This window comes from Paralichthys olivaceus, chromosome 4 (genome assembly GCF_024713975.1).
Source record: "Paralichthys olivaceus isolate ysfri-2021 chromosome 4, ASM2471397v2, whole genome shotgun sequence".
NCBI classification, from domain to species: Eukaryota; Metazoa; Chordata; class Actinopteri; order Pleuronectiformes; family Paralichthyidae; genus Paralichthys; species Paralichthys olivaceus.
This window is the reverse complement of record NC_091096.1, coordinates 8,141,157-8,167,300: the sequence shown is the minus strand read 5'-3', so window position 1 is coordinate 8,167,300 and position 26,144 is coordinate 8,141,157. Positions and strand designations below refer to the sequence as shown.

The following is a 26,144-nucleotide window of genomic DNA, read 5'->3' as shown; positions in this document are numbered from 1 at the left end:
TTCAGGTTTCCTGAGTGGAGAATGTTCTTTGCATCAGGTGCAGTGCCAAGTTTCCTGTGAGCTGCCACATCATCAACACCACATGTACTGTTGCTCCATCTTGTGGCTGAAACTTTAAATCTAAGAAAACAAATCAAGCCAGTACATGAGACAGAGAAACCGATAATTTACATGTACAGTCAACCAATAATTAAAGATACTGGGGCTGAGGAATAGGAAAATTGTATTCATCTACCAGATGCTTATTATTTAACTTTACCACACTATGGAATAGAATCCTGAAGATCAGTTGAGTGTGCACATGCAATCTACCAACACTTTTTAAATGTCAGGGGAAGTGGTCTTGATATTATTTATGTGTATATATGTGTTTTTCAAAGGATGTTTTTGATTATTGTGGAAAAAGTCACTGTGTTGTCTGTTAACTGCAATTCATACACATATTTCATGAAGAATATCAGTGTACTTCTGTATGTGTGAGTGTCACCGAAATGTACAATAAAAATATGCATGAATACATTTCTTTACAAATGAATATATGAATCTATAGATAGATCGATAAATATGCCTTACTACAAAGTATTCTTCACTTGATATTTCAATCCTTCATAGAAAGAGGAATAACAAATATGTATAAATGAAATATGAATCCATTCATCAATATTAATCCTCCATACTCTACTGCTGTATACTTGTTTATCTGGAATAAAATTAATTGTTAGATAAGAAAATAAATGATCATCTTGTAGCGGGGAAATGTGCCATGTTAACAGCAGCATCCTCTTTTCTCAGTCCTCAACAAGAGTAGAGAGTAAAAAAAACTATTGATGGGGAAAAACCATCGGAGAGACAACGACTCACAAAATAACAGTATTTTGATCAGAAGACACAGTTTGTGACATAGTGTGTCGATGTTTAAATTATTTATACATAAGAAAATGTCTGATAGAGATGAAGCAGCAATGTCAAATGAATTGAGGAGTTAATGTCAGTGATGGTAGAATATGTGAGTAGACGTATTGTATATCAAGCAGTCTTGTTGTAATCATAGTCCACATATATATTCATATTTGATTCTATTATTCAGATTCTTTCAATCTCATCACTATAAGACAAAGAGCAGGATGAGGGACTGCTATCATATTTAATATTTGAGTTTATGAATAAAAACAACAGAGCATTAGACATGTAGACTTAGATGTATGGTTGTATTAACATTTTTAATAATCTTAATATCCACTGGCTGGATGATCAGAGACACAACCACTTGTTTTTCCCGCTGTGTGTTTTGCAGACGGAGGAAGTTTGGACCCTCTCGGCCTCTGTAGCAGGAGCACGAGGAGGAGGAGGAGGAGGAAGAGGAGGAGAAGAGCATGACTGGTCCTCTGACGTGGAATATTTCCGTAAAGAGACCATGAAGGAGTAGCGGCGCGTAGCTCCACTTCTATCCCGGGATACGTTGAATCGAGACGGGATCACACAGCCCAGAGTCCCGGTGAGAGTGAGGCAGAGCCGGGCTGACGGATCCTCTCTCTCTCTCTGTGTGTCCCCCGCCTCCACACAGTCATGATTAAAGCCATTTTAATATTCAACAACCATGGCAAACCACGGCTGTCCAAATTCTACGAGCACTACGTGAGTACCCTGGCGTTTTTATTATTTCTACAGCCCCGTGTCTGTCTGTTTACTCCCCCCAGGGATGCAGCCTTGTGTTCCGCCTCGACAGGGCCACAGTGAACCTGCTGGAGCACTTTTTCCTCCACATGTTTTCTGATGCAACCATCAGAAAACATCCCCGCGAGCTGTGGTCCACTTCTCCCATTGTGTCGGATAAGATGTCAGCGTGAGCCGCTGAATTATTAACCGTGTGCGAGGCGATCACGTTTCCCCCTCCCCTGCACGGAGCCGCTCGTGTCCGGCTTAGTTCGGCTCCAGTGTCGGTGTCCAGCTGTGGAGGAGGTAGAGGAGGAGGAGGTGATGGAGGAACAAGGAGTGAGTGAGTGAGTTTACCCTGTGTTTGTGTCACATGACTTCAGTGACGCCCTTGTGATGGACTCGTGCTCACTTCTCACTCAGTTCACTTTGCTGTCATGAAGCCACAGGGACACTACCTGCTGCTCCAGGAGGAGTCAAGTGAAGGAGGTGCAGTGGGAGATGACAGCTTATGTAATATTCTTTGCTGGACGTGCTGTGTTGGCTTGTTCTCATAATTGGATTTATATCTCAAGGTTGGCTCCCACAACAGCCAGGCGGCCTAATTCTCTGCTACAGCCACGCAGGAGTCTTTTGGGGGCCCTCTACACACAAAAGGGACCTGGGGGGGGGGGGGGCCTTACCTAGAACCCAATCGAACACCCTCCCTTAAAGCGTCAGTGTGTAGAATTTAGTGACATCTAGTGGTGATGTTGTATTTTGCAGCTTGATACCCTTCACCTCACTCTTCCACACATGAAACCTGTGGTAGCCTTCAGGTGATGTGAAAACTCAGAAGGTGTCAGGTTACTGTTAGAAACCTTCTCTAGTACAGACTTCCTGGATTTGAGGATTCGATCAACATCTTATGGAGACTGAAAACAACATTATCCACCATTTTGGCATAAAACATTACCTCTAGGTTCATTGGTTCATCAAAATTGCTGTCAGTTCTTTTTCTATAGTCCTGCTCGTCGGTAAAGATGTAAAAAAGCCTCTCCTGTTACGCTTGATATCTTCAGGTTTCAGACTATTTGTTTTTCAGACACAACCTGGAATTAGTTTTTGTTTTTTTTTCATTTTCTGACATTTTATTGATCAAGAGCCAGTATCCAAGAGAGAAACCGGCAGTTGAATCAATAATTAAACCAGCCCTAGTTGCAGCTTCAGTGAAGTGCAGCGCATCGTCCTCCATGTTGTCTAATCTGGAGACGAGATGAACATGTATGCGTTTCAGGAGGATAAACTGGAATTGACTGGATTATGTATCGACTATGTAGACACCATCTGCTGTCTTAAAAGCTGAGGTGTAAGATTACTGTCTGGCAACAAGACGTAATATTTCACACATCTCCCTTACTCAGCATTCAGTTTATTTAAGTTATTTGCTGTTAAGTCAGAGCCTCGGTGAGTGCTGTCTACATGATGTGTCTTTTTGTCATGCAGTTTGTTGCGTTGTGAGGTTGAGACATAAAGCCAAAGCATCTGTCCAATCTAAGCGAGACTTGTCGGAGAGAGGAGGGTGAAATATGGACGCACACAAACTCGCATCGCAGAAATTGATGCACCATCAATTTTCACTCAGAAGCCGTGGAGGAGAACATCTGTGTGTTGATGTTTTAACACCAAGGCCTGTATTTGTGTGTGAGTTTGTGATTCTGCAGTTTCACAGCTACAAATGTCCTTTGCGCTAAAATATGCAGGAAATTAGAGCTGCAGATCTCTGTGCTACAACCTTCACAATAAAGCTATTTCACATGTGGAGGTTACACTTTACCCTTGCCCTATTTAATATGTGTAATCTGTATACGTAGTAAAGCCAAACCAACATGGATCTTTGAGTGTCAATGTCGATACTGAGGAGGAAAAATTTCAGATAAATCAGCCTAAAGAAATCGGCAATTTCTTGATGAACTGTCGGGCTGTAGAGTTCTATAAGTGTACCTCCTCCTGTGGAGACCTGTGAGTAAAGGCTGGTGTATTGTTGTTAACCACAGCTTTAATAATATAAAATGTCTCATGTAAGGAGTTGTGAAGGAATACAGTAAAATAATAAACACTTCAAATCTGCTTAGAGTTCAAGTTCAGTCACAGTTAACAGTGATGATACGATGGGGAACACTGGGGGAGAGAAAGGTGTGGCATGTGAAGTAGGTCAGTGACCTTTATCGAAAACAAACTCAGGTTCAGAGGATGAAGCAATAAAACCCGCAGACAAGTTTAAAAGATCAAGAAATTAGAGGAAAAGCACTGTATCATTAAACTGTGAGTACAGTAACCCTGCTGGTCCCGTGCTGCAAGTCACATGACCGATTCAGCCTCGCAGCCAGCCGTGTACTGGACACCCTCTTCTCTCCTCGTGCTCGCTGACCTGCTGTGGACCCTGCGAGGACATTAGCACCCTGTGGTGAAGCAGCCTCAGTGTTAGAGCTGCACACAAACATATTCACCACCAGTTTAAATGAAAAACCAAATGAGATCATATGTTTTCAGATTACATTACAGTCTCATCTCTTAAATCGACCTTATGCAGGAGACTTTACCTCCTGTTAGCTCAGACAATCTTTAAATGTGCATCCACTCTTTAAGCCTTTTAGTTCCTCAAACAGGCCTGAGGATGTTTGAGGGTTTAAACACAATCTCATCCATTTGCAAACAATGTGATTAGCCGACCTTGATTCGGTTTGCACAATGAAATCATTGGCTGCATTGCCTGTGGGCACCAGTTTATGTTTGAATATGAAAAAGGAAATGGTAGGTATATAAATCCTGTAGTTTTTTTCCCCCCTACATGTGTTTGAGGGAAACAGAGGCGAGAGGAACCATTCATTTACCTGCCAACCGAACGAAACAGCTCACTGGAAGCAATTAAGTGCACAAACAGCACATTATTTACCATCTTGTGTTTGTTCTAATTTCCTGTTTCTCGTTCCTCCTGCAGAGTGAAGACACAGAGCAACAGATCATCAGGGAAACATTCCACCTGGTCTCGAAAAGAGACGAGAACGTCTGTAATTTCCTAGAAGGAGGACTGTAAGTGACGAGGCCCTGATGCATCAGCGAGTGACTTTAACTCAGTGGAAGGAAACATAACAGGAATTAATTTCGCCCCATTAAAGAAAGCTCAGAGGGCTTTGTGAACGTCAGTCAATAGTAACAGTGTTTGCAGATCATTTATCATTCATGAATGAGGAACTTGGTGTTGTTTTACATCGGGAAACTCCACCGTTTGCATTCCATCTTTTGTTTTTTCACGTCTCATCTCCTCAAACTGTGTGAAACCAAAGCCAAATGGTTATGATATATTATACCACACTGTACATTTAGCATTAAGCCAACTTTAGAGTACCAGACTGCACATGATCAAGAGGGTTTACAACATTTCCTGTGGCTCAAGCCTCTCTCTCGGTCTTACCTAACCTGGTGAACCAGTGTTTGTACTACCTCCCTCCCATCCTGTTGTTTCTCTCCCTGTGCTTCTGTGTTGTCTTTAACTGAAATGTCAAATGCCAGATCACGCTCGGGGGCAGAGAGTAACATCCTCTGTGTATTTCTGAACTCCACTTGTGTGCCAATTATTCAGTGTAGAAGGGATTCTTCGATCAGGAATAATGTTAAAGCGTAATGTCTCCTTGTTCCCTGTTCTCAGGTTGATCGGAGGATCAGACTACAAGCTGATCTACAGACATTACGCCACGCTGTACTTTGTGTTCTGTGTGGACTCCTCAGAGAGTGAACTAGGAATTTTAGACTTAATCCAGGTAACAGCCGATGAAGTCACAGTGTCTATTTACGTACTCTATTTACATACATGTCACAGTCCGTTTGAATTCTGTCTCAAAAGATCACTGACGCTTCTGTTTTCAGGTATTTGTGGAGACGTTGGACAAATGCTTTGAGAACGTCTGTGAGCTTGACTTAATTTTCCACGTAGATAAGGTACAAATACTTGTGAATCAGTTCATCTCTCTGTAATGATGATATATATATATATTATTTGAACTTTAGATTTTTTTTATAGAAATCAGATGGATTGTAATATTCTGTCCGAACCGTTTTTACCTCATATTGTGGTGCCATTTCTTTTGTTGTTATAGGCTGCTTCTTAAAAAACAACTGTACCTCATGCTACAACAAAGAGCTGAGATGATGAAATGATGAATAGATTAGTAGATGCACAGAAAATGACTAAACAAGTATTAAACACTGCTTAATTATTACTCTTTAAATAAGAAGTGCTAAATATCTTGGCTCGAGCTATTTTCTTTCAATGCATTTCTGGGAAAATATTAATGAAAAAAATGATGGGCAGATTATTCCCTATAAAAGAAAACATTTGTTGCAGCCCTACTGTTAACTTGTCATCAGTGGGCTCCCATAAGTGGAGGATGGTGCAGGAGCTGCTAATAGATAATATAATAAACTATAATAGATAAGGCTTTAGACAAATACTGCACATTGATAAACACTGAAATACTTTATATAACTTACTTATTAAATGTTTTTGTTCTTACGTTCAGACACACTGAAGAAAACAAACTGTATGTATATCTTTTAGGTCCACAACATCCTGGCAGAGATGGTGATGGGCGGGATGGTCCTGGAGACCAACATGAATGAAATCATCATGCAGGTGGATGCTCAGAACAAGATGGAGAAGTCTGAGGTAAGCGTGACCCCGCCTGTTCAATGTATCTGTATGACTTTACCTCCATACTCTCTGAGGTATTGTATCTAGTATGCAGGCATGTGTGTATGCTGCACCCTGCATGCCACTCTCCAGTGAACTTGTGGATGCTCCCAACCTTCTCTTGAGTGTTTGTGCTCCTTCTCTCCGGCCTCTTCTCTTGTTGCTGCACTGCTCTCAAAGCAGACCAAGGCTCAACATGTTCTCTCCTGTATTAAAAAAACCAAAACAGTCATCACTTTTGTCATTACTAGACTTAACCGTACCATTGTTCAATGCATCTTCAAAATCTGCGACCATAGATTCTCTCATATCCTCTAAATTTGACAAGTGGGTGTTTTTTTACTTGCTCATCATGTTAGAGGAGAATGTGAGTTTTAAACACTGTCCATGTTGAAGTAACTGCTTTCTTAATGTGCTCTGTAAACATCTTTAAGTCAGTGTCCTTGATGAGACTTTTGCTCTGTGCAGGGACATTGCTTTGCTTTCCATGCTGCTTCTGCCAGCAGATAAACATTCATTTACTCATCAGTAAAGTTTCTAATCCGACAGCCAGAGACAATTCCATGAAATCATTTCTGTTTTCGTATTGTGTGTCGATTTTTTTAGCCTCCATGCTCCTAAAACATAACTGCACCAATGATTTGGTTTTGTTCTTCAAATGACCTTTTGCTGCAGTGATAAACACTGAGGCAATGTTTATGGGGAGGCATTTTTTGATTTTGCAATGACAGACGGTCACAAAATTGTTGTGTTTTCCAGTGAAGGGTTAAATTATTAGATTGACATTAATTGTGTGCTCTGATATTTGAATTGTAAAAGTTTGAGTGTGAACTTCATGCACCTTTTTAAACCTCTGAGCTGCATTGTGTGTTTTATACCAGACAGAGTCTTTCCTCTGGATTGATATTCTGTAAGCAGAGTCTTTTACTGTTCTACAATCATCAGAGCGGCTCTGTCTCTTCCCTCTTGGACCTACCCTCGACCACAGTGTGTTTTTCACACTGATGCTAATTCAGAATGACACTGTTCATTTATAGCGCAGTGTCTGGGGAACAAGGAGCGAGCTGTTCTTCTTCCAATCTGGCAACGACTGATTAAGTGGCATCAGTGTTTTTTCATCAAACTAATACTTCTTAACTCGTATCTTTATTCTTTGCTAATTCTGGAGATGCTTACGATTGACTTTTCCAGATGTGGTCCATGATAGGTCCTATCACTTTTTTTCTGTGGAGATAAACTGTAATTCCTTTTAATCTGCTTTAACATTCCTCATTCCTCTTTTTTCCTGACCCTGTCTAGTTCTTTCCATTCTTCTCTCTCTTTACAGACGTTTATCTTTCAGTCTACCAGGCAGGACAGGTAGACACAGGTACTGCTAAATTTACAACCCAGTGCTGTAACCTTAACCGAAGTTTACTCCCCCCCCATAGTCTCTTCACATGGCGCTCCATGTAACAGTAAACTGACGTCACTAACATATGCAAGGAATCTTTCTTGGCAGACCCAAAAATGTGCCATTTCACTTCTTAACTAGTGACATGATGTAATCGCTGTAGTGAGTTTCCACGAGGTGGACAGGATAATACAAAGACCTGACAGTGAGGTGTGTAAACCTAACAGGTGAGAGTCGCTACAGATTCTTCTGTTTTAGACATTTCTTAAACTGTGGAAATTATAGGATTAGAATAAAAAAGAAATTAGAATGATACTCTTTTAAGTTCCCTAGATCCAGATTTATTTGGGGGGAATTTGCCCCAAATTGCACACACTCAAAAATATCAGCCCCCTAAATATGCCTGATTTTTTTCATCAAGATCCATGAATTAGAATACACAGACATTTATGAAAGAATACATCCTATCTTGTGAAAAGTAAAGTGGATCTGACTAATGATCTGAATCGGCCTCTACCACATCCTTCCACCAAATTTCACATTTGCTGTAATCTTGCTAATGATCAGATAAATAAATAATTTGCGAGCTAATACGATTGTTACAGTTTTTGGGTTCTCTTCATCTAATCAGAAATGTTAAAATTCTGTATTAAAGGAATAGTTCAACATTTTGGGATATTCCCTGATTTGCTTTCCTTTCAAGCGTTGCACAAGAACATCTGTATCTGGAGCTAGCAGCTGGATGTCTTGGTTTAGCATGAGGACTGTAAACAGGGGGAAACATCTGGTCTGACTCTGTCAAACAGCAACATGATCTGCTAATTTGCTCCTGTTAATCTCAGTAATAAAGAGGGTTCATCTCATTTGTTTAGCTCAAAGGCAATTTTCCTGTTTTACAGGTTATGTGTCTGATAATTTCTTGGCCCAGTGGAGAATCCATGTAGTTACTGGTCCCAGCTTAGTAGAACTGCTCTGGAACGGAACACCTCATAAAACAGTGAATTGCTTTAACACTTTTTGCAGAGATTGAACATTCTGGTTATATTAGTTATACAGGTGCTAACAGTTTCTCTGCAGAGACTTTAAGAAGAGCTAACTGGCTGCTGTCTCATGCTGTCTCATGCTGCATATTTTTGCAGTATTAATATTAAGTCTTAACTCTAGCAGCAAAGCTTATTTCCCAAATTGTGAAACTATTCCCTTTATATCAAACTCTCTAAACCACGCCTAACGTGACGTAAACCCACGATAAAAATAAACCTCTACAGCTTTTATCCTGTGATTCTCTCTCACTGATGTTTCACAGACGAGAGCTTGGGTGCTGCTCAATATTTAAAAGACTCCCTGACTTGCACAGAAAGTCAAACCACTGTGTTACGCAGCTGGTGTTACTATTTCTGTACGTATGAGTCACCCAGTATTTCATTAAAAACCCCACTATAATGGACCGGCACAGTCGGCCTCTAGGTGGCCCCGCTGTGACTCTGCCTCACCAAAGACTAGGCCCATGTGCTGGATCAGCATTCCTCCATGTTAAGGACACGGTCGTCTTCCGTCCAGTGCGAGTCTCCTTCATTCTTGGCAGAGGGAGGAATGTCCATTAGACAATTGGTTCATTGAAAATATCCTGTGAAAATAAGTGGAGTGGATAAATCTACATTCCAGACGCACTCGGACTGTGTCACATCACTAAATGATTCACAAGGTGATTTGAACATGTTCCAGAGAAAAGGGGGAAGAATGCGTAGCTTTTAAGTCTCTTGGTCATTTTTGGGTCTGTCTCCTAAAGATTCAGTCGGGGGTTCTCTAACCACAGTGATTCTCAAATGTCTGCTCTCACCTTGAGTCGTAAAACACCAAAACACCTACTCAGTTTGCTTTATTTGATTTTTTTCTTAACTTAAGACCCTAAATTGTTTTGATACAGCTCCACATTGAGATTCATTGTGTTAGAGTGAGGTTCCTCCTCTGTCCCTGAGAATAGATCTCCCATGGTAGTTTAGCACAACTAGGCATATAACCTCCCTATGTCATCAATAGGCAACAATATAGAAGAGTCAATAGCACCATGTTCTTGTTCCTCTATTTATAAATATGTATTTAGACAGAAAATGTCAGCAACAGTCATGCGTAGTCTTCCCTGAAGTAATCCCACTGACTACAGGTACAGTATCACCTGTATTATCGTGGCCAAAGCTTACATGATGTTTAATTTGATTCTTTTTTTAATTAAATTTGACGCACACGTTCTGTACACACCTATCTATCCAAACATCATTTCCGCCTTCATATCCAGCTCCATTTTTTTCTGCTTTACCAGTTCTCTCCTTGCATTTTTACCCTTATCGGTCCTCAAGAGTCCGGTGGGTTCACTTTCCAAGCAATGCTGCCTTTTGTCCATTCGATGAATGTTCAGTACTGCTCAGTACATGAAAAAAAAAAAAAAAAAAAAAACTACTAGTGAATGGCCCAGTACAGAATGTCCTCACAGTTGATTCATAATTGGCTCTGGTTGTGATGTAAATCATTCTAGAAACAAATACTGCATGCGTGTATGAGGCTATGAAGGCATCTGAATGTACATTTGCACATGATGTCTGTCCCAGTAGCTGTTAGTGCTTTTGCATTGTGTCAACAAGTGACTGTTGTTTTGTCTAGTACTTTGTTTAGCATTGTGTGAGTCTAATGTTCTCTGTTCAATGTGTTGTCGTGTACAGCATGTTTCTATTTTTTAAATTGACTGATTTGTATCTTATCAAACCTCCTTGTGTGTGTTTTTGTGTGTGTGTGTGTGTGTGTGTGTTTGTTTGTGTGTGTATAGGCCGGCATTGCAGGAGCGCCTGCTCGTGCCGTATCGGCTGTAAAGAACATGAACCTCCCCGAAATGCCCAGAAACATCAACATTGGTGACATCAGCATAAAAGTGCCAAATTTACCCTCCTTCAAATAGCGGCAGCGATGTCCTGAGCCGGCGGACGTCAGCCAGTGTTTACCATGATGCAATCTGTTTACCAAAACCTCAAATTACCAACTTTTCAAAGCTATACGAGTTGAAGGTACTGTGTGGTTTGTCACTCCTAGTTCTGGTGTTATCACTCTGTTTCTCTAATTAAAGAAGACAATGTTTTACATTTTTTCTTTGTTTTGTTTTTTTCTTTTTCTGTTTAAAATGAAGTATTTATTTATCAGTGGTACATTCCTTCTGCCTCACTGGAGGTTGACCCTCGATCAGCACAGATCTGTGTTAGTTTCTTACTGAAACTATTTCACCTTTTCAAGTGTTTTCTCGAAGATGTGGCAGATAATGAAGTTTGGGAGCAGACAATTTGTCTCGGTTATTCACGGGGAGAAAAATCAGTGGAGTGAAGGAAAAGAAACCATTTCAAACACCAAATTGGAGCAAGTCTGCTACAGTATTAAAATGAATAGGCTATAGCTTGTTTGTAAAATCAGTGCAAACAATAAAGAATATTGTAATGCTGTGTTATAGAAATACGGATATAGATATATGTGTGTGTATATATATATATATATATATACACACATATATATGTATGCTTAAATGAAACTTTCTTTTCTTGTTTGTATGCAAAAATATTTTTTAATGATTTATCATGTCTTATAAAATAATCATTTTAATTTGAATCTGTGCTCTTTGACCCTTTTCTTTTTCAACATAATAAACTGTCAAAACTCACTTTGTGTTTGTCACATTTCTTAATTACTATAAGCTTATATTTTAAATATTATAATCATTATATTGATATAATATTTTATTTGATACATAACATCTCACAAAATGTGAAAGCACAATGTTATAAATTGTCCCTGGAGACATAAGATCTCGTTGAACAAAACTATGTGTGGGATGTATGGCAGTGTGTTATTTAGGTTGTGAAACACAACAAATGTAAGATCTGAAGATAAAAATGTTGATTTGTCCGAGGCTACAGGAAACGTTAACCTCCACTTTAACTTTCAGTAACAACAGGAAACACAGTCTATGCTGCTGGTGAGTTACTGATATACATGGGCATGACAAAATAATTATCAGTGGGTCACATGATATTGAGGCTATTGACAAGATGTGTTTTTTGAATGTTGGTATTTATAAAATAGAGGACACGTTAAAATTAAGATTCTATCTGTCTGTCTATCCACATATCTATTTATCTTTCATCTATTTATCGATTTGTCCATCTATCTCTTAGTCTTTCTGTCCATCCATCCACCTATCTATATATCTATCTATCTGTCTGTCTGTACATCCATCTATTTATTTATCTTTCATCTATTTATCAATCTGTCCATTTATCCATCTATTTGTCTTTCTGTCTGTCTATCAATCTGTCTGTCTGTCCATCCATCTATCTATTTATCTTTCATCTATTTATCTATCTAGCCATCTGTCCATCTATCTCTCAGTCTGTCTGTCTCTTACTCTTTCTGTCCATCCATCCACCTATCTATCTATATATCTATCTATCTGTCTGTCTGTCCATCCATCTATCTATTTATCTTTCATCTATTTATCTATCTAGCCATCTGTCCATCAGTCTCTCAGTCTGTCTATCTCTTAGTCTTTCTGTCCATCTATCTATCTGTCCATCTATCTATCTATCTATCTATCTGTCTCTCTGTCTGTCTGTCTCTGTCTGTCTTCTGGTGATTTTGCGCGTATGATCCAGAGTTTGTCCAGATCCTCTTCCGTACTGACTTCTGTAGTTTCCCCTGATCATGTGTCGCGCAGCTCTGACGGTCATGTGAGTGGTGACGTCAGACCAGGAAGTAGTGAGCCGCTGCTGCAGACAGTCTTCATCTCTTCATCTCCTCACCTCCTCCTCCTCCTCCTCAGACCAACATGACTTCCATCATTAAAGAAACACGAAGGTGGGACTCTTTTCTTCTCGCTTGGTATTTAACCTCGGGGGCGGCCATGTTAGATCCACTGCGACAGACACACGTCCTGGAGGATGGACATGTTGTTAGCGGCTGAGAGGAGATTCAGCGGAGTGACAGTCGCTGCAGTCATTGATGAACTGTGTTTATTAATGTTTCCTCCAGTGACAGATACACGAGCGGTCTGTGGAGGCAGACAGGAGGAATGCATCTGCACTTTATCTCTGTGGTCACACTGCGATGTTTTCAAAATTCACCAAAGTTTTCTCCACAAGAAATCATTCATTCCATCCGCAATATCCCTCCTGAACACACTGAGGCAGCTCCTCTGTTCTTTATGTGCGTATCTTTTATATTTTAATTTCTGCCACCGATGGGACAGACAATAAAGATCATCTATCTAATAACACCTATGCTCAAACATGTCAGAGGGAAACAATCAAATGCCAACAATGTTAAAGTTCTCAAGCTCATTTTACAGAGATATGTCATAATATATGTCAATAATTAGCTTCTAAATAATAGAGCTATGATTGTATTTTAGGGTCAAACCGAGCAGCAGTGTATGTCAATTAAACCACCGGCCTTCATATGCTTAATTATGTCAGAGCAGCAAATAATGTTTATTTTATAATTGAATATCCTGATTATTTCCTGTTATGGATCAACAGTCTTCAGGGTCATTGCTGTGATGTTTGTTGTATAATGGGGATTTGTTCATGTGTGTATTTTTATGGCTGCAGCGTGGCTGAAGAGCCCAAGACAAATTTTTCACTTTGTGGGATAATAAAATTAATCTTGATCTTAATAATTATGTCAGGCACAGTTAACGCTATAACTGACTTATTTCTTTACTCTCTTCGTATCTAATTAGTCGGTTTAAGCCTCGTATAATAAAGGTGTAACTAAATAAGATAAGATAATCCTTTATAAGTCCCACAATGGGCAAATTTGCAGTATTACAGTAGGAACAGTTAAATAGATAGGCATCAGTATGTTCTCCCAGTTTTAAAGATGCCTTAAGATTTTTTTGTCTGACCAACGGGCTGATTGCATTTTAACTTTGAGATATTACTGCCAGGTACTAGGTATTAATACTAGGTATTAATGCACATATTGACAGTTAGTGAAATAGATGTCTGTAAAGTATCTATACTTTGCAGTAGCACATTGTAACTGTATGCATGTTCAACTTACATAACCTCATCTTACTGTTCACACTTTTACAGCTGACCTTATTTACCCTGTGCTGCATATTACAGCAGATAGAAAACACTGCTGTTTATAGTTTGTGTTTGTTGTCAACGTATAGACGTACCTTTGAATCCTCTGACAGTGACAGAGCTTTCATCATGAGCTGTAAACTCATTCTGTTTCTTAAATAAAAGATCTCAGTAAACCTTCATCTGCCTGAAGGTCTGTCAACTGAAGGTATCTTCATCTGCCTGATGAAGACACCTTCAGTTGACAGACCTTCATCTGCCTGAAGGTCTATCATCCAAACGTTGCATTTAAACTTATTATTGCAAGTTAGACAGTGCTGATTGTTGTTCTCTGCTTCGCATCCATTTATCCACTTCCTACACATCTGCCTCATGAAATAGACGTGCGAAGTGTTCTTCTGTTGCGAGCGCACCGCTGCCGTTAACACTCACTGCTCTTCTTTCCACACAGCATAAAAGAAGCGGTGACTTTCATCAACGCGATTGATGTGAACAAGTTCTCCAGGCTGATCTCTCGCATCATACAAAAGCTCCATCTGAAGGTACTGAGGCTGCACGGTGTTTTCTGCACCAAAGACAAGAGGCTTTTGAGGCTTTTTGCAGCAAAGCTGTAGCACCAGGCAGAGCAGTGCATGAATAATGACTCGCTGGAGCACCAGGGAGACTCGATTCTAATTAATGCACATGGCTGACACTGTTGATCATTGTGACTTTGCCTGCTGTCAAGAGGTGTCAGTCATTCATTTCAAAGAACAATTTGCCCTCTGTTTTTTTACCTGCTAAAAGAAAGTAATACTCTTTGTTTAATAAAAATATAAAATGTACTTAACACTGATATTTGTCATATCTGGAAAAACATGGGTGCAACTGCAAACATTATTAATGACTGTTCTGCATGATAGCTCAGCATGGCTGGTGTCCGCAGGAGTTCAAAAGCCTTAAAAGCACTGAATTAAGATTTTAAAACGTTTTTCAATAACATGCAAAAGTACCTTTAGATGGATTTTTGATTTAATACTTAGTTTGCTGTATTAAACTGTTTAGTTGTTATTAATTATAAAGCCTGAAGATTCATCACAAGATATTTATAAATTTTCTGAATTCATTCTTATTTTCAAAGTTGATTGCTTGTTGTCTTTTTAAATGTTTTCTCATCTGCTGACTCCTGACACCAATTCTAAATTGGTTTCAGAGTTGTGTTTATATTATAAGAAAAGCATCTTTTTCATTTATGTTTCTTGAAAATTCTTTCAAAGATCTTTTAAGTAAATCTTTTTTTTTTATAGGGAGAGAAGACGTTCAGTGAAGAGGAGGAGCAAAAACTTCAGGCTGCTCTCTCATTGGATAAACAGGCTCTCAATCTAGTCCTGGAAACTGCTGCCTTCATACTCGAGCAGGTGAGTGGAGGTCACCTGACCATCTGCCCCTTACAGTTTTTTAGCTAAGATAGAGTTTCATGAATTGTTTGTTATTGTTTATGTTAATTTGAGGGGTTAGATATTAGATTTAACAACATTGAGCCTGTTTCTCCAGCTGGGGTCACTGTTGTATCGTGAGTTGTAATGTTGTAGCACTGGTGAGCGTTAGTCGTATAAATGAAAACAGTTGTAAAAGTGATCAGTTGTTGCTGTGAAACATTAACAGTGTTTTAAAATAAACCGTAACTCCTCCGCCTTGTGTCTTCCCTCCTCTGCAGGCTGTGTATCATAATGTAAAGCCGGCCTCTCTGCAGCAGCAGCTGGAGGCCGTTCATCTGAACCCAGACCAGGCCGAGGTCTTCTCTCAAACCTGGGCCACCGCTGGACCCGAGCTAGTGGAGAAGCTAAAGCACAACATCTTTTCCCCAAAGAAGGTACTGAGCCCTGCCCCACACCTATGTGACACCATTTCAACCTGAAGTTTCTTCACCGCAGTCAGATGAGTCCACTCCCAGACGGAGAGGTTCAGGCTGCTCTTCTCACTGTTTTATCACTTTGAACTGATTTGGTGAGACGTTACACCGAGCTGAGAATCAGACTCTCCATATTAAGGATAACCTGCTTTCGTGTGAGTTCACTGCAGCTGTTAGTTTTAAAAGGGCTCCTTTCACAGCTCACACTATTTGTCAGAGTAATTATAAAACGTGTTCTTCTCTATAACTTTATTAAGAGGTGGAATTTCAAACAATGCTCCTTTCAAAGTCGAGGGAATTTACGATCTAGCGCAGAGTAAATGTGCAGCGTGTGCACATCAGTCACATTATGCAGGAGTTGTTGCTGCTGTCATACTTTTCAAACATCTCACCTGCCTGCGTCTTCTCTCCACTAAACCCATGAACGTGTCGCTGGCAGCAGAAGGCTGCTACAGCCGTTGATCTTCACGGCGACCTCAGCCACTGCTTTGACTTTGGTCAACGATGAAGTCACAAAAGAGACTGTGTATAGCAGACATGTGGCTGTACTCTCCTCTGTTTCCCATTGAGTAGAAACCAGGATTTAGTTGTTTATCTTTTGAACATTTTCACCTGTTGTCCCACTAGTGACACCAACAATTAAACACATGCAGGCGCTGATAAGAATCAGGGATAAGCAGTCTCAATTAGACCTGCAAGTACTAGTCAATTAATCGAGCAGTTTGCCAACAGAAATTAACTGGCAGCTGTTTTGGTAATTGATTTTTCAATTATCTTTTTAAGCAAGAATGACAAACGTTTGATCTTTTCCGAATTTTCAAATGTGGATTCTTTGTCATACATGTTTGTGAACTTCTTAATCTTTGGGTTTTGGACTTATGGACAAATGAGACAAGACAATTGAAGAAATCACCATAATTCACCACAAAAATGATCACAGTGACAAATGAAACATTTACAAATGCATGTTATACGTTGTGTATTATATGGTTTCACAAATGCATTTTCCAATCACTTTATATTAAAGCTTCCTGTGCATATATATGCATAAAATATGTATAAACATTAACATATGATTGAGCAGTAAATACAGAACCAAATTAGAAGCAAAATTAATTGATAAGTTAATATACTGTTTTTAGATTAGTCACTTATACTGTATTTTAACATACAACTTTGTATTTCGCTTAATTAATCTTTATTGATTTATCATTTCAAATTTATTAATTTGCGTACACTGAAAGTGTAAAGTAACACATCATGAAGTTGTGGCGTTTATTCATGCTAATGTGGACGTTGTTCCAGTCGTGAATAATGTGTCCAGGCCCTTCCTCACCTCACACCTGTCCTCGTCCTCCTGCGTAAGCGTCCAAGCCCAATAAGTCACACATGGTTTATTATCATGGCCTCTCTCTGCATCGTAAAACACTTAACTGTCCTGCCTTGAGTCTCCACTGCTAATCCATCACACTGCTACAGCTGACTGATGAGGCCCTGCTCAGTAAATCAGCAGGGCAGCCGGTGGATTGGTGAGTTTGGTGTTTTGGACGCATTACAAGTTTTTTCACATTTACAGATGTTGGAGAAAAGTTAGGATGAGAAAATGACACTTCAAAGTTCTACAGAAGTAAATGCTCATGCCAGTGATAAGTACAGGATTCATGACTTTCACCTTCATCTACAGCATTTAGTCAATTTATGAATTAGTGATTAGAAGAGAATCAATCTACAGCTGTTATGATAATTTACTCAATTTCAAGCAAAAATGCAAAACATTTGATAGTTTACAGGTTCACAAATGTGCGTTTACTGGTCTTAGGTTTTCACTGTCCACATAACATGCACTGGACATTATGATAACTAATTGAGAAAAATAATTCAGAAAATATTTGTCAGATAAATTGATAATAAAAATAATTTTCAGTTGCTGCCCCACAGTGGGTTCTATCTGCACTTCCATTTACAATCATAATAAAGTTGATAAATATAGCACCTATCAAAGAACAGCGGAAAGTTTAGGTCAATTCATAAATTCATAGATGGATTCATAAATTTTTCTTCAGACTGTTATTTAGTGGCCATGCTTCTTTTTTTAGTTTGTAAAATGTATCAGGGGCGTTTGAAAGTGTGAGTCTTTATCTATGTTATCTATGTTACTGTGAAATAAATCCTGGTGCCATGTGTGTATTTCAGCTGGAGTTTGTAGGATGGCAGTTAAACCTGCAGATGGCCCAGTCCAGCCAAGCCAAACTGAAATCTCCAAGTGCTGTCCTCCAACTGGGGCTCCGCAAGGAAGACTCCGAGGTATGAACACACACGCACACACACACACACACACACACACACTATGAATAAACATAGTTTGTGCGTGTCGAGTATAATTTATCTTGCTCTACTTCTCTTATACTTTCAATTATCTGCTGTAAACACAAAACCACAGCAATCAGAGACGTTTTCTGTGTTTGTGCTTAATGACGAGTGTCTCCAATCTGTCCCTCTTTCTCTGTTAATAGATGTTAATCCCACTGGTGTCTGTGTTGACCCAGAGGTGCATGTACATCTGGCTCCAGAGTGAGTGTAGTGTAAAGACCAGAGATCAGGGAGCTTGTTATCTGAAACCTCCAGGGTTTCTTTGTTCTCTTGAGAGACTCACTCTGTAGCTGGAATTGGATGGTGTATTGCAGGGTCTCATTGTAACTAGCACTGAACTGTACCCATGCATTCACAGTATCCAGGCTTATTTACAGTATGTTTTGGATTTAGTGTAGCTGTCTTCAAGTTACTGATTATTAAATGGTTTCCTTATTTATATTTCAGTCTTTGCATAGAGATATAAATGCAAATTTAAAACAGTATTGGATCGATTATTTTGCTGCAGCATTGCAATGAAGAGGAAAACTCGAAGAAAACAAGATGCGATTATGGTTTTAACTTTTCTCTCATTTGTATTCAGTAGAGTTTGTTTGATCCCAATTAGCTAATGCTATGTAGTTACTCCAAGACCTCTCTCTCACTCACTTCTCTCTTTTCCAATGGGTGGTGGGTTTCTTTGACACTCAAGTTCTTGTTTTTTACACATTTAATGATCCTCCATCTTTGAAGTATGTGATTTGTTTGAAATATTTCATGTAGACTTTATGTATCAACCTTCTGAGAACCTCAAACATGAGCACATGCATAGTGAGATTACGATTAATCAATTGCTGTTGATGTTTTGACAAATATTCAGAATATATTCCACAGGATCGCTGTTTGTTTGCATGGAAACTGAAGTTTCTCAGATATGATTCTCACGCGTTCGACTGGTTTCTTTTTCTAAAGAAATGGTGGGACTGATTACCTCCCGAGCCTGGATAGTGTTGTTCCAGTTGACTAGTCAAGTGTCTTTCTTGCTTTGTGTTCGGTCCCTGGAGAGTGTGGGCTGAGCCTAAACGTGGAATTAGCCATGACATATTCAAATTGCTGCTGTTTTAAATGTGGAGCCTATAGGTGTAATCTTTAAAGAAATGTTTTTCTTTATCTTTTGTGAATGTGAAATCAGACGAATTTTTTTTGTTTTGGAATATTTTCTGCCCTGTTTTCCCAAGGCTAGCAAAAAGAGGCATTAATTTATTTAAATCCACTTACACGATTCCCCTTGTGGGAGGATATAGCTGGGGGTCTAAAACAAGGCTCCTTAATTGCGTGTAGGGTTGAATTTCAGTGAATGTCTGCAGTGAGGCTGCAGTGAGGCTGCAGGAGGCGCTGTTGTCTCACAGTTTGGTAACCTTCCCTCCAGCAGTAAATTACCTGAGAGATGGATATGAAACCTTGTTTTACTCCATTCATTTTCATCCATCAGTGTTTCTGCGATTACAGTAAGTTTGTATTCCTCCATACTCACACAGAATAGCTCAGTGCAAACTTTCTGCATCATCAAAACACTGCGAGGACTGAGAAGTAAATTAGTTGTGACAAGGAACGAAATTAAGCCTTGTGTGTCATACTAATTACAGTGCAGATTTATAACACCCTCACTGGGAAGGCAAAACTGCAAATAGGAGAAGTTGGTGGGATTAAAGGTGACGGGGGAGGGAGGAGGTGGTGGTGGTGGGGGGTATTAGGATGTAAGGGGCAGGAGGTGAAAACAAATGAAAAAGGATGCAGGGAGAAAAATAATGAAGATGAAGAGGATGAAGGAAAGAAAATGAGGGAAGGAAAGGAAGGCGAGGGTGGTCGTCTGTATAGTATTGATTGCTTGACCAACCAGCCTCCTGCTTCATTTGGATGCTTTCGGAGGAGCCGAGGGATGAACGCAAGGGAGCCTCACATTTCCCTTCACATAACAATGTGACATCCAATATCTACTGTGCAGAGGAGAAAATACATATTTAGAGAAATGAGTGGACTGCTGTTTAGGATATTTTCTGTTTTCATTGAAATATTTGTGGTAGGGATTTTCTTTCATGACATCTTCCCTCTGTGCCTCCAAACTTGTGGAGTGGTGACATACGTTAAAATTATAGATCACTGTTTCTGCATCAATGAAGCAGTCAACCCACCCAGAGGAGCTGCTGTTTCCTTAAACTCAGTACGCACTGGGTTCAGTGGAGACTTGATGTACCGTGGAAGCCGTGCGGTACATCTGCACACAGGTAAATGTCCTCTCACTCACCCACTCAATGTTTCAAGAGTGACGTCTCGAGCGAGAACGAGTGGAAATAGCCTCATTCGTTGCAGACATGTGAGACCTGTTGCATATTTTGTTTGGAGAAGCAGCTGAGACCAAAAAAAGACTTGAGTTATCTGCTTCCAGACAGAAAAGAAAAAGTCAGAATAGAAACAGGATCTGAGTACGGGACGGAAGGAAGACGAGCATGCAGAGGAAGGTTATAGGAAGGATGAAGAACAGAGGAAAAAGAAGATGAGGAAAACAGGAGACGAAGAGATGACATTGAGAGAGGATGAAGAGGAGGGTGGGGGAGGCGACAACATAGATTAAACTTGAGGAGAGGAGCGCGGGGGATTTTAAATTTCTCTTGCAGATCAGTGTGGGACAATGTGGAGTAATGGCAGTGAATTTCACTATAGGTGGTTTCGGTAATAATAAAAGCTTGTGGGATGTGTCTTTACTTCAGGCAGTTGCTGTTATTGATGGTTTGTGGAGTTTCTTATTAATCAACAGAAAAACACACCAGGTATCTGAGCTTTAATCTGTGTAGTAGCTGTTTGTTAAACTCACATTAAAAAAAGATTGCATCTTAAAATAGTCTTTAATTTAAGATAAATTAAATAAAAAGAGTAAATTAAGTTTCCCTGCAGTGAAGTCAATTGTCTAATAATTTCAACACAACTTAACAACTTTATTTTCTTACTTTTTTCTCCCGTCATCTCTGTGTGTGTCTCATCGGACCTCACAGATTTTTATAATTTACAATGTATGCATTTGGTCTGTGAGTTTTCTGGGCCACTAAACTTGAGCCATGAAGGCTAGAAAAGTTTAAATAGAAACACTCACACTTATAGTTCTGGGTCCTGATAGGACGGCATCTAGGTCTGGATCTACCACGGTTAGCCTATTAGGGATCTCTGTTGTATAGGATGGAGGTTAGCATACAGGGCTACTACAGAGTATTTAGCCACAAATTAACAAAGCTCACCATTACTAATTTACTCAGTTTCACCAGTAATCTGTGCAGCATAAAGCTCAAGGTGTAGTATATCACAGGCACAAAAGAAAATATACTGTGAGATGGAGAGAGAATGAGGCTTTTAATGAGTTGATATCATATTCTTGGACAGCACTTAAGGCAGCGGTACCACAATCTGTCTTTGTTTCAAAAAGCTGCACCGATAAATCATTCTCAGGGAAGCTAGATAGTGCCTGTGGGCACCATCATGCACCATAGTAGAAATAAGATCTGCCTTATCCCAGAATTATACAACAGGAAGGGATCCCACATCACATGGAGGAAGTTCCCAGGGGCCTTCAGAGGGCAAAAGGCTCTAAAGGGAGTCGTCTGGCTCAGTGGTCCACAACCTTTTGGAATTGGAAAGGAGATATGAAAGTCAACTCGTGTCCCCTCCTGTAAGGTCACGTAGTTGTAGTAGCTCAGAAGCTTTTCAGGTTGGGTAGTTTGAATAACCTTTAGATGCCTGAGGAGACGAGACTTTTATTCAGGAATAATGCAAAGAAGCTTTTTGTATTTGTCCCCCCCCCCATTTGAGCATCACCGATTTAGCTAGACAATAATGGTTGACAGACGAGTCATACTGTACTCCAAAAGAGATACTTAATGGAACAGAGAGCCGGCTCGCTTTCTTTCTCTCTTTCTGCTCCCTCCATCTTTCCCTCTGTGTCCCTCGCTGTCATTTTGTCCCACATTCTCCACAGTATCCATTTTCCCTTTTAATCATAAACATGCAAGCGCACACCCCTACGTCTCTCTAATGAGTCTGAAAGTTGAATTCCCCCGCCTGTCGCCGTCGTCTCTCTCTCCCTCTCGTCGTCTCTCTCTCCCTCTCGTCGTCTCTGTCCTGTGGCATCAGAATGAGCCACTGCTCTACCGACCAAGGGTAGGTTGACATTTATAATACAGAACATCCACTTGCGAGGCAGCCACTGCCGATTTCAATATTTATTGTGGACATGCCAGGCCACAAAGACACGGGGGTAAGAGCTGGTGAGCTAATGTAGCTTCTGCATGCTGGCTCAGACTTCAAAGTATCTCTGCAGCTGATAGCTTCAGACAGATTTGATGAGAGTTGATAAAGCAAAGCTCTTGAGTTTCATACCACAGAGAGAGAGAAAAAAATGACTTAGTTCGGCTTTAAGACAAAATCCCAAACAGATTTTTCTTTTTTTTTAATTGAATATGTTAGACAGGCTGAAAAAAGCTGCTTGAAGATGCAATTTTTTCAAAAAATTTTATGTTTTGTGGAATAATCAACAAATTTATTGTTAAGAAAATGCAGATATATTAATTAGTAGTTAGTAATTAAAATTAGGTAGTTCCTATCAAGCCAAAATATTGTTCAGTTCATGTGGGACTTTTCATGATCAAATTTTTCATCGGAGAGGCGTCTGTAGCATCGTAGCTGCTATTGATTGTGCTTAAGTGCTTCTAAATTGTCAGATCATATTTCTGCCAGATCTGAGTGTCAGAGCATTTTTTTACCTTTTACTCCACCTCCGCAGACTCCCTGCTCCTTTTTCATAAATCCCCAAAATACATTTCATTATGTGATTCTGTCTTTTATTCTCTTAAACGCGAGTGAATCTTTCATTTGTTGTTTTGAACACTTTGTGTCAAGCTGTCCCCAGCTAGTTCCAAATTTTAAGCCAACTAATTCTAGTTGGTGGGAACCTGCTTGTTTTTTTGTTATCAAAGCATCAGACATGAAAGACTTCCCTCCTTGTGATTCTAATTTAGTTTTTCTCCGTTCTGGCTTACAGCACCAGCGCTGTAGTCACAGAGGAACGGAAGCTCTTTTGTTTGAAAACACACAACAACTCACACTTGCATGGAAACGTGCTCAAACTCACGCACATTGAGCCCTCCCAGCGAAGTCTGTGACTTTATTTATTAACGCTGTGTGATGAGGAACGCAATTACACATCCCATTTTGACTTCAGTGAGGAGGTGCTGTGATCAGAGGCTCCCTGAACGTCCCTCCCCGTCTCACGTGTCTCCATCAAACCGGCATTGCCAGCAGCCGCAGCAGCAGCCGCAGGAGCAGGAGCAGGAGCAGCAGCAGCAGCAGCAGCAGCAGCAGCAGGAGAAGCAGCAGCAGCAGCAGGCCCCAACTTTGAACGAAACTCAAAGCTTTCCTCTGAAGAGTTGCGTAAAGCCCACTTTCTGCCTCCCACATGCTCTCGCTGTGTAGACCCCACAAACAAAACACCCGGAGTAGATCCAACCTTTTCATTTATCATTTTGGGGATTACACCAGCTGATCAATATATTGGAGAGCTCTGATGTAAATGCTACCACGTTCAAATCCTTCACACGAAGCCACCCACCAGCCATGGAGGACAAAGGCAGCTTTGTTTCAATCTCTACTTGCCTTGCTCTACATGTCCCGAGATGCTTTGTCGCTTTGTGTGCACATCTTTTTAAGGGTCTCCCTTTCTCCCTCCATCCCTCTCTGTCTCCTTCTCCATCTCTCGCTCGCCCTCCCCCTTTCCCACTGGTGATTTGTTTTTCTGCTGTGGGATTTGGGATCCCATTCATCGAGGGCACATTGTTCGGCTCTTATCCAGTCCAGAGAATGGGACTGTGGGTGCTCTCGTCGCTCCCTTCTCCTCCTCTCCCCCTCAGCTCCTCACCACCCCGCTCCTTGCCATAAGATGATGTCATGGCTTTTATTTGATCTGGGGGTACCCATTGATTTTCTCTCCCTATTACACACTCTCTATATCTCCCTCTTCCACTCACCCCACCTCCCCCTCTAACCTCCACTTCTGTTTTTCTCCACGAGTCCCTTTCCCAGATTCTTTAGCCTCTCAAAAGGTGCCTGGGGGATTTGGGGATGTTTGGATGTTGTTTAGTACACCCACGGTACATGCTTGACACCCAGATAGCGAAGCCATCAACCCCACAAATCCAACTGCAACTCCCATTTAAATCTCATTGATTTAACATCCCTCTTTTATTCTCACATCTCCCACTCCTGTGATCAGCTTTTATTTCTCTCTCGTTATTCAGCCTGTTTTGTTTCACACACAGTTTGTGAAATAATCATTAATCCCCCTGATAATGTGGTGCCATTTTGCCATAGCCGGTAGCGATGGTAAAAGGGTGCTTAAGACTGGGAGTTTCAGATGTGCATGTGGTTTCTTTCTTTCTTTTCTTTTTTTCCTCTTCATTTCAGTTTTCAGTCAGAGTTTATTTTAGAGAGGCTGCTCTGCCTCTTGGCTGAACTATGCCGGGGTGAGAAATCTATTTCAGTTTAAACAAGATGCACTGATTGCAGAAGCATGCAGCCAAATCACATCCATTCATTCCATTGTAAGTTGGCTCATTAGCATACACAGTGTAAAAGGGCTGTGGGTTTTTCATGGAAATGCAAATATTTGCTATAAAGTAGCAATATAATCACATCATGAACAGGTATTCATTCTTATTTTATTGTGGGAGATGTGCTTTATTTCATGTTGACAGCGGTTGTCTTTGTCTGCTTGCATGACGCTGTGACGGGGTGTAATGGCAATGAAAGGATATGAGCCATAGGCATCTTCCCTTGAAATAATGATTATAATGAGTGGGTTGGAGCCTGGCACTGTTGTCATCCCACTGCAATGATAGGGCACAGAGTGCTTCCTCCGCCTGTATCAACAAATTGTCAGCAGCGTCAAACTGATCACCCAGCCCCTTTGATGTCAAACTGGTATTTGACGGTTTGGTTGAAAGCTAAAGTGTTGCTTTAGAAAACTGTCTTAAGGTTCAGAGTGGCATGTATTCGGTATTGGGCTCCTCATCATTTTTACAGAATCTGCAAGTATCTGAGTTTTTGGTGCTGATACATTTTTTTCCAATATCTTACATTGTGTATTTTGAAACTTTCGACCATGTCTTCACAGAAGCGTTTGGAAAACAGAAACAGCTCCAGTCCTCAGCATTTGCACAGGATTCTTTCAAGAAAGCGCTGTCGGTTGGTCTCCTGAGTTTTGGCAGCGCTCGGAGCAGAATATCTGTGGTTATGCATGAAAATGGAAGAAAATAGTCTTGAAGTGTAATATACAGTTGAGGTTGCCGGTAAATCATGATGCCTAGGGTTCATTAAGGTTTCTTCCACACCTACCTTGTTTGGTCTGGACCTTCAGAACCATAGGAACTGGTTCATTCACAAACCAATCAGTGTGAAGTAGACGCACAAAAGTAGAAAACAGTTGAAACTTTCTGTTATAAGACAGAAGATTCTAATACTAATAATTAATAACAGTATTTTCTACAAAATAATTTTTTTTATTTTAAAGAAGGAATCCAATTTCTGTATCTGTAATACAAGAACTTCCAAAGGCAAAAACATTTTTGATTTAAAACAAACAACCATCTGATTAATGAGTTAGAAATAATTTAATACCAACGACATCAGTTCTCCTCAGTGCACAGACTTCTTATTTTGATATGAACTGATCAGCACGTCAAAGAAATGGAAAACATTATTATCTCTTATGTCAACTGCAATGTAATTGGTGCTGCAATATATATGTGAAAATGAATTGTTTAGTTATTAGGTGTTTTTGCTTAATTAGAGGGACAAGTGACACTCTCCCTCGTTTCTCACTCTCTCTCACAGACACACACACACACACACACACATTTTTGTCCTGCCCGCTCTCTCCTTGTGTATGAGAATGACAGTGTCTACATA

General features: G+C 40.2%; 2 protein-coding genes across 5 annotated transcripts in view; both read left to right on the top strand.

The window, feature by feature from the left end:
- Nucleotides 1-1,290: 1,290 nt before the first annotated feature.
- Nucleotides 1,291-11,472, top strand: ap3s1 (adaptor related protein complex 3 subunit sigma 1). Of its 2 annotated transcripts, XM_069523547.1 has the most exons (7): nt 1,346-1,635; nt 4,634-4,725; nt 5,342-5,453; nt 5,560-5,631; nt 6,251-6,358; nt 7,710-7,751; nt 10,597-10,792. In XM_069523547.1, the coding sequence occupies exons 1-6, from the start codon at nt 1,567-1,569 to the stop codon at nt 7,743-7,745; spliced, it is 489 nt and encodes a 162-aa protein (XP_069379648.1). In that variant the 5' UTR covers nt 1,346-1,566; the 3' UTR covers nt 7,746-7,751; nt 10,597-10,792. The 2 variants fall into 2 exon arrangements, with proteins under 2 accessions (XP_019954920.1, XP_069379648.1); XM_020099361.2 differs by lacking the exon at nt 7,710-7,751 and having other exon boundaries at nt 1,291-1,635; nt 10,597-11,472.
- A 1,000-nt stretch (nt 11,473-12,472) lies between these two features.
- commd10 (COMM domain containing 10) overlaps nt 12,473-26,144 on the top strand; it is a 54,940-nt gene continuing 41,268 nt past the window's right edge. For 2 of the 3 annotated variants that reach the window (XM_069523546.1, XM_069523545.1), the window contains exons 1-5: nt 12,507-12,665; nt 14,349-14,439; nt 15,184-15,294; nt 15,594-15,749; nt 17,982-18,092. In XM_069523546.1, coding sequence (XP_069379647.1) covers nt 12,637-12,665; nt 14,349-14,439; nt 15,184-15,294; nt 15,594-15,749; nt 17,982-18,092 — 498 coding nt within the window. In that variant the 5' untranslated portion in view covers nt 12,507-12,636. Of the gene's footprint in view, nt 12,666-14,348; nt 14,440-15,183; nt 15,295-15,593; nt 15,750-17,981; nt 18,093-26,144 lie in introns of all 3 variants that reach the window. The other variant, XM_069523544.1, reaches the window with a different exon arrangement.

Bases quoted from the DNA above. Each gene is read 5' to 3' on its own strand.
- ap3s1 (XM_020099361.2), top strand. From the start codon at position 1,567: ATGATTAAAGCCATTTTAATATTCAACAACCATGGCAAACCACGGCTG. The intron at 5,454-5,559 runs GTAACAGCCGAT...TTCTGTTTTCAG, and splicing joins GAATTTTAGACTTAATCCAG to GTATTTGTGGAGACGTTGGA. The intron at 6,359-10,596 runs GTAAGCGTGACC...GTGTGTGTATAG, and splicing joins ACAAGATGGAGAAGTCTGAG to GCCGGCATTGCAGGAGCGCC.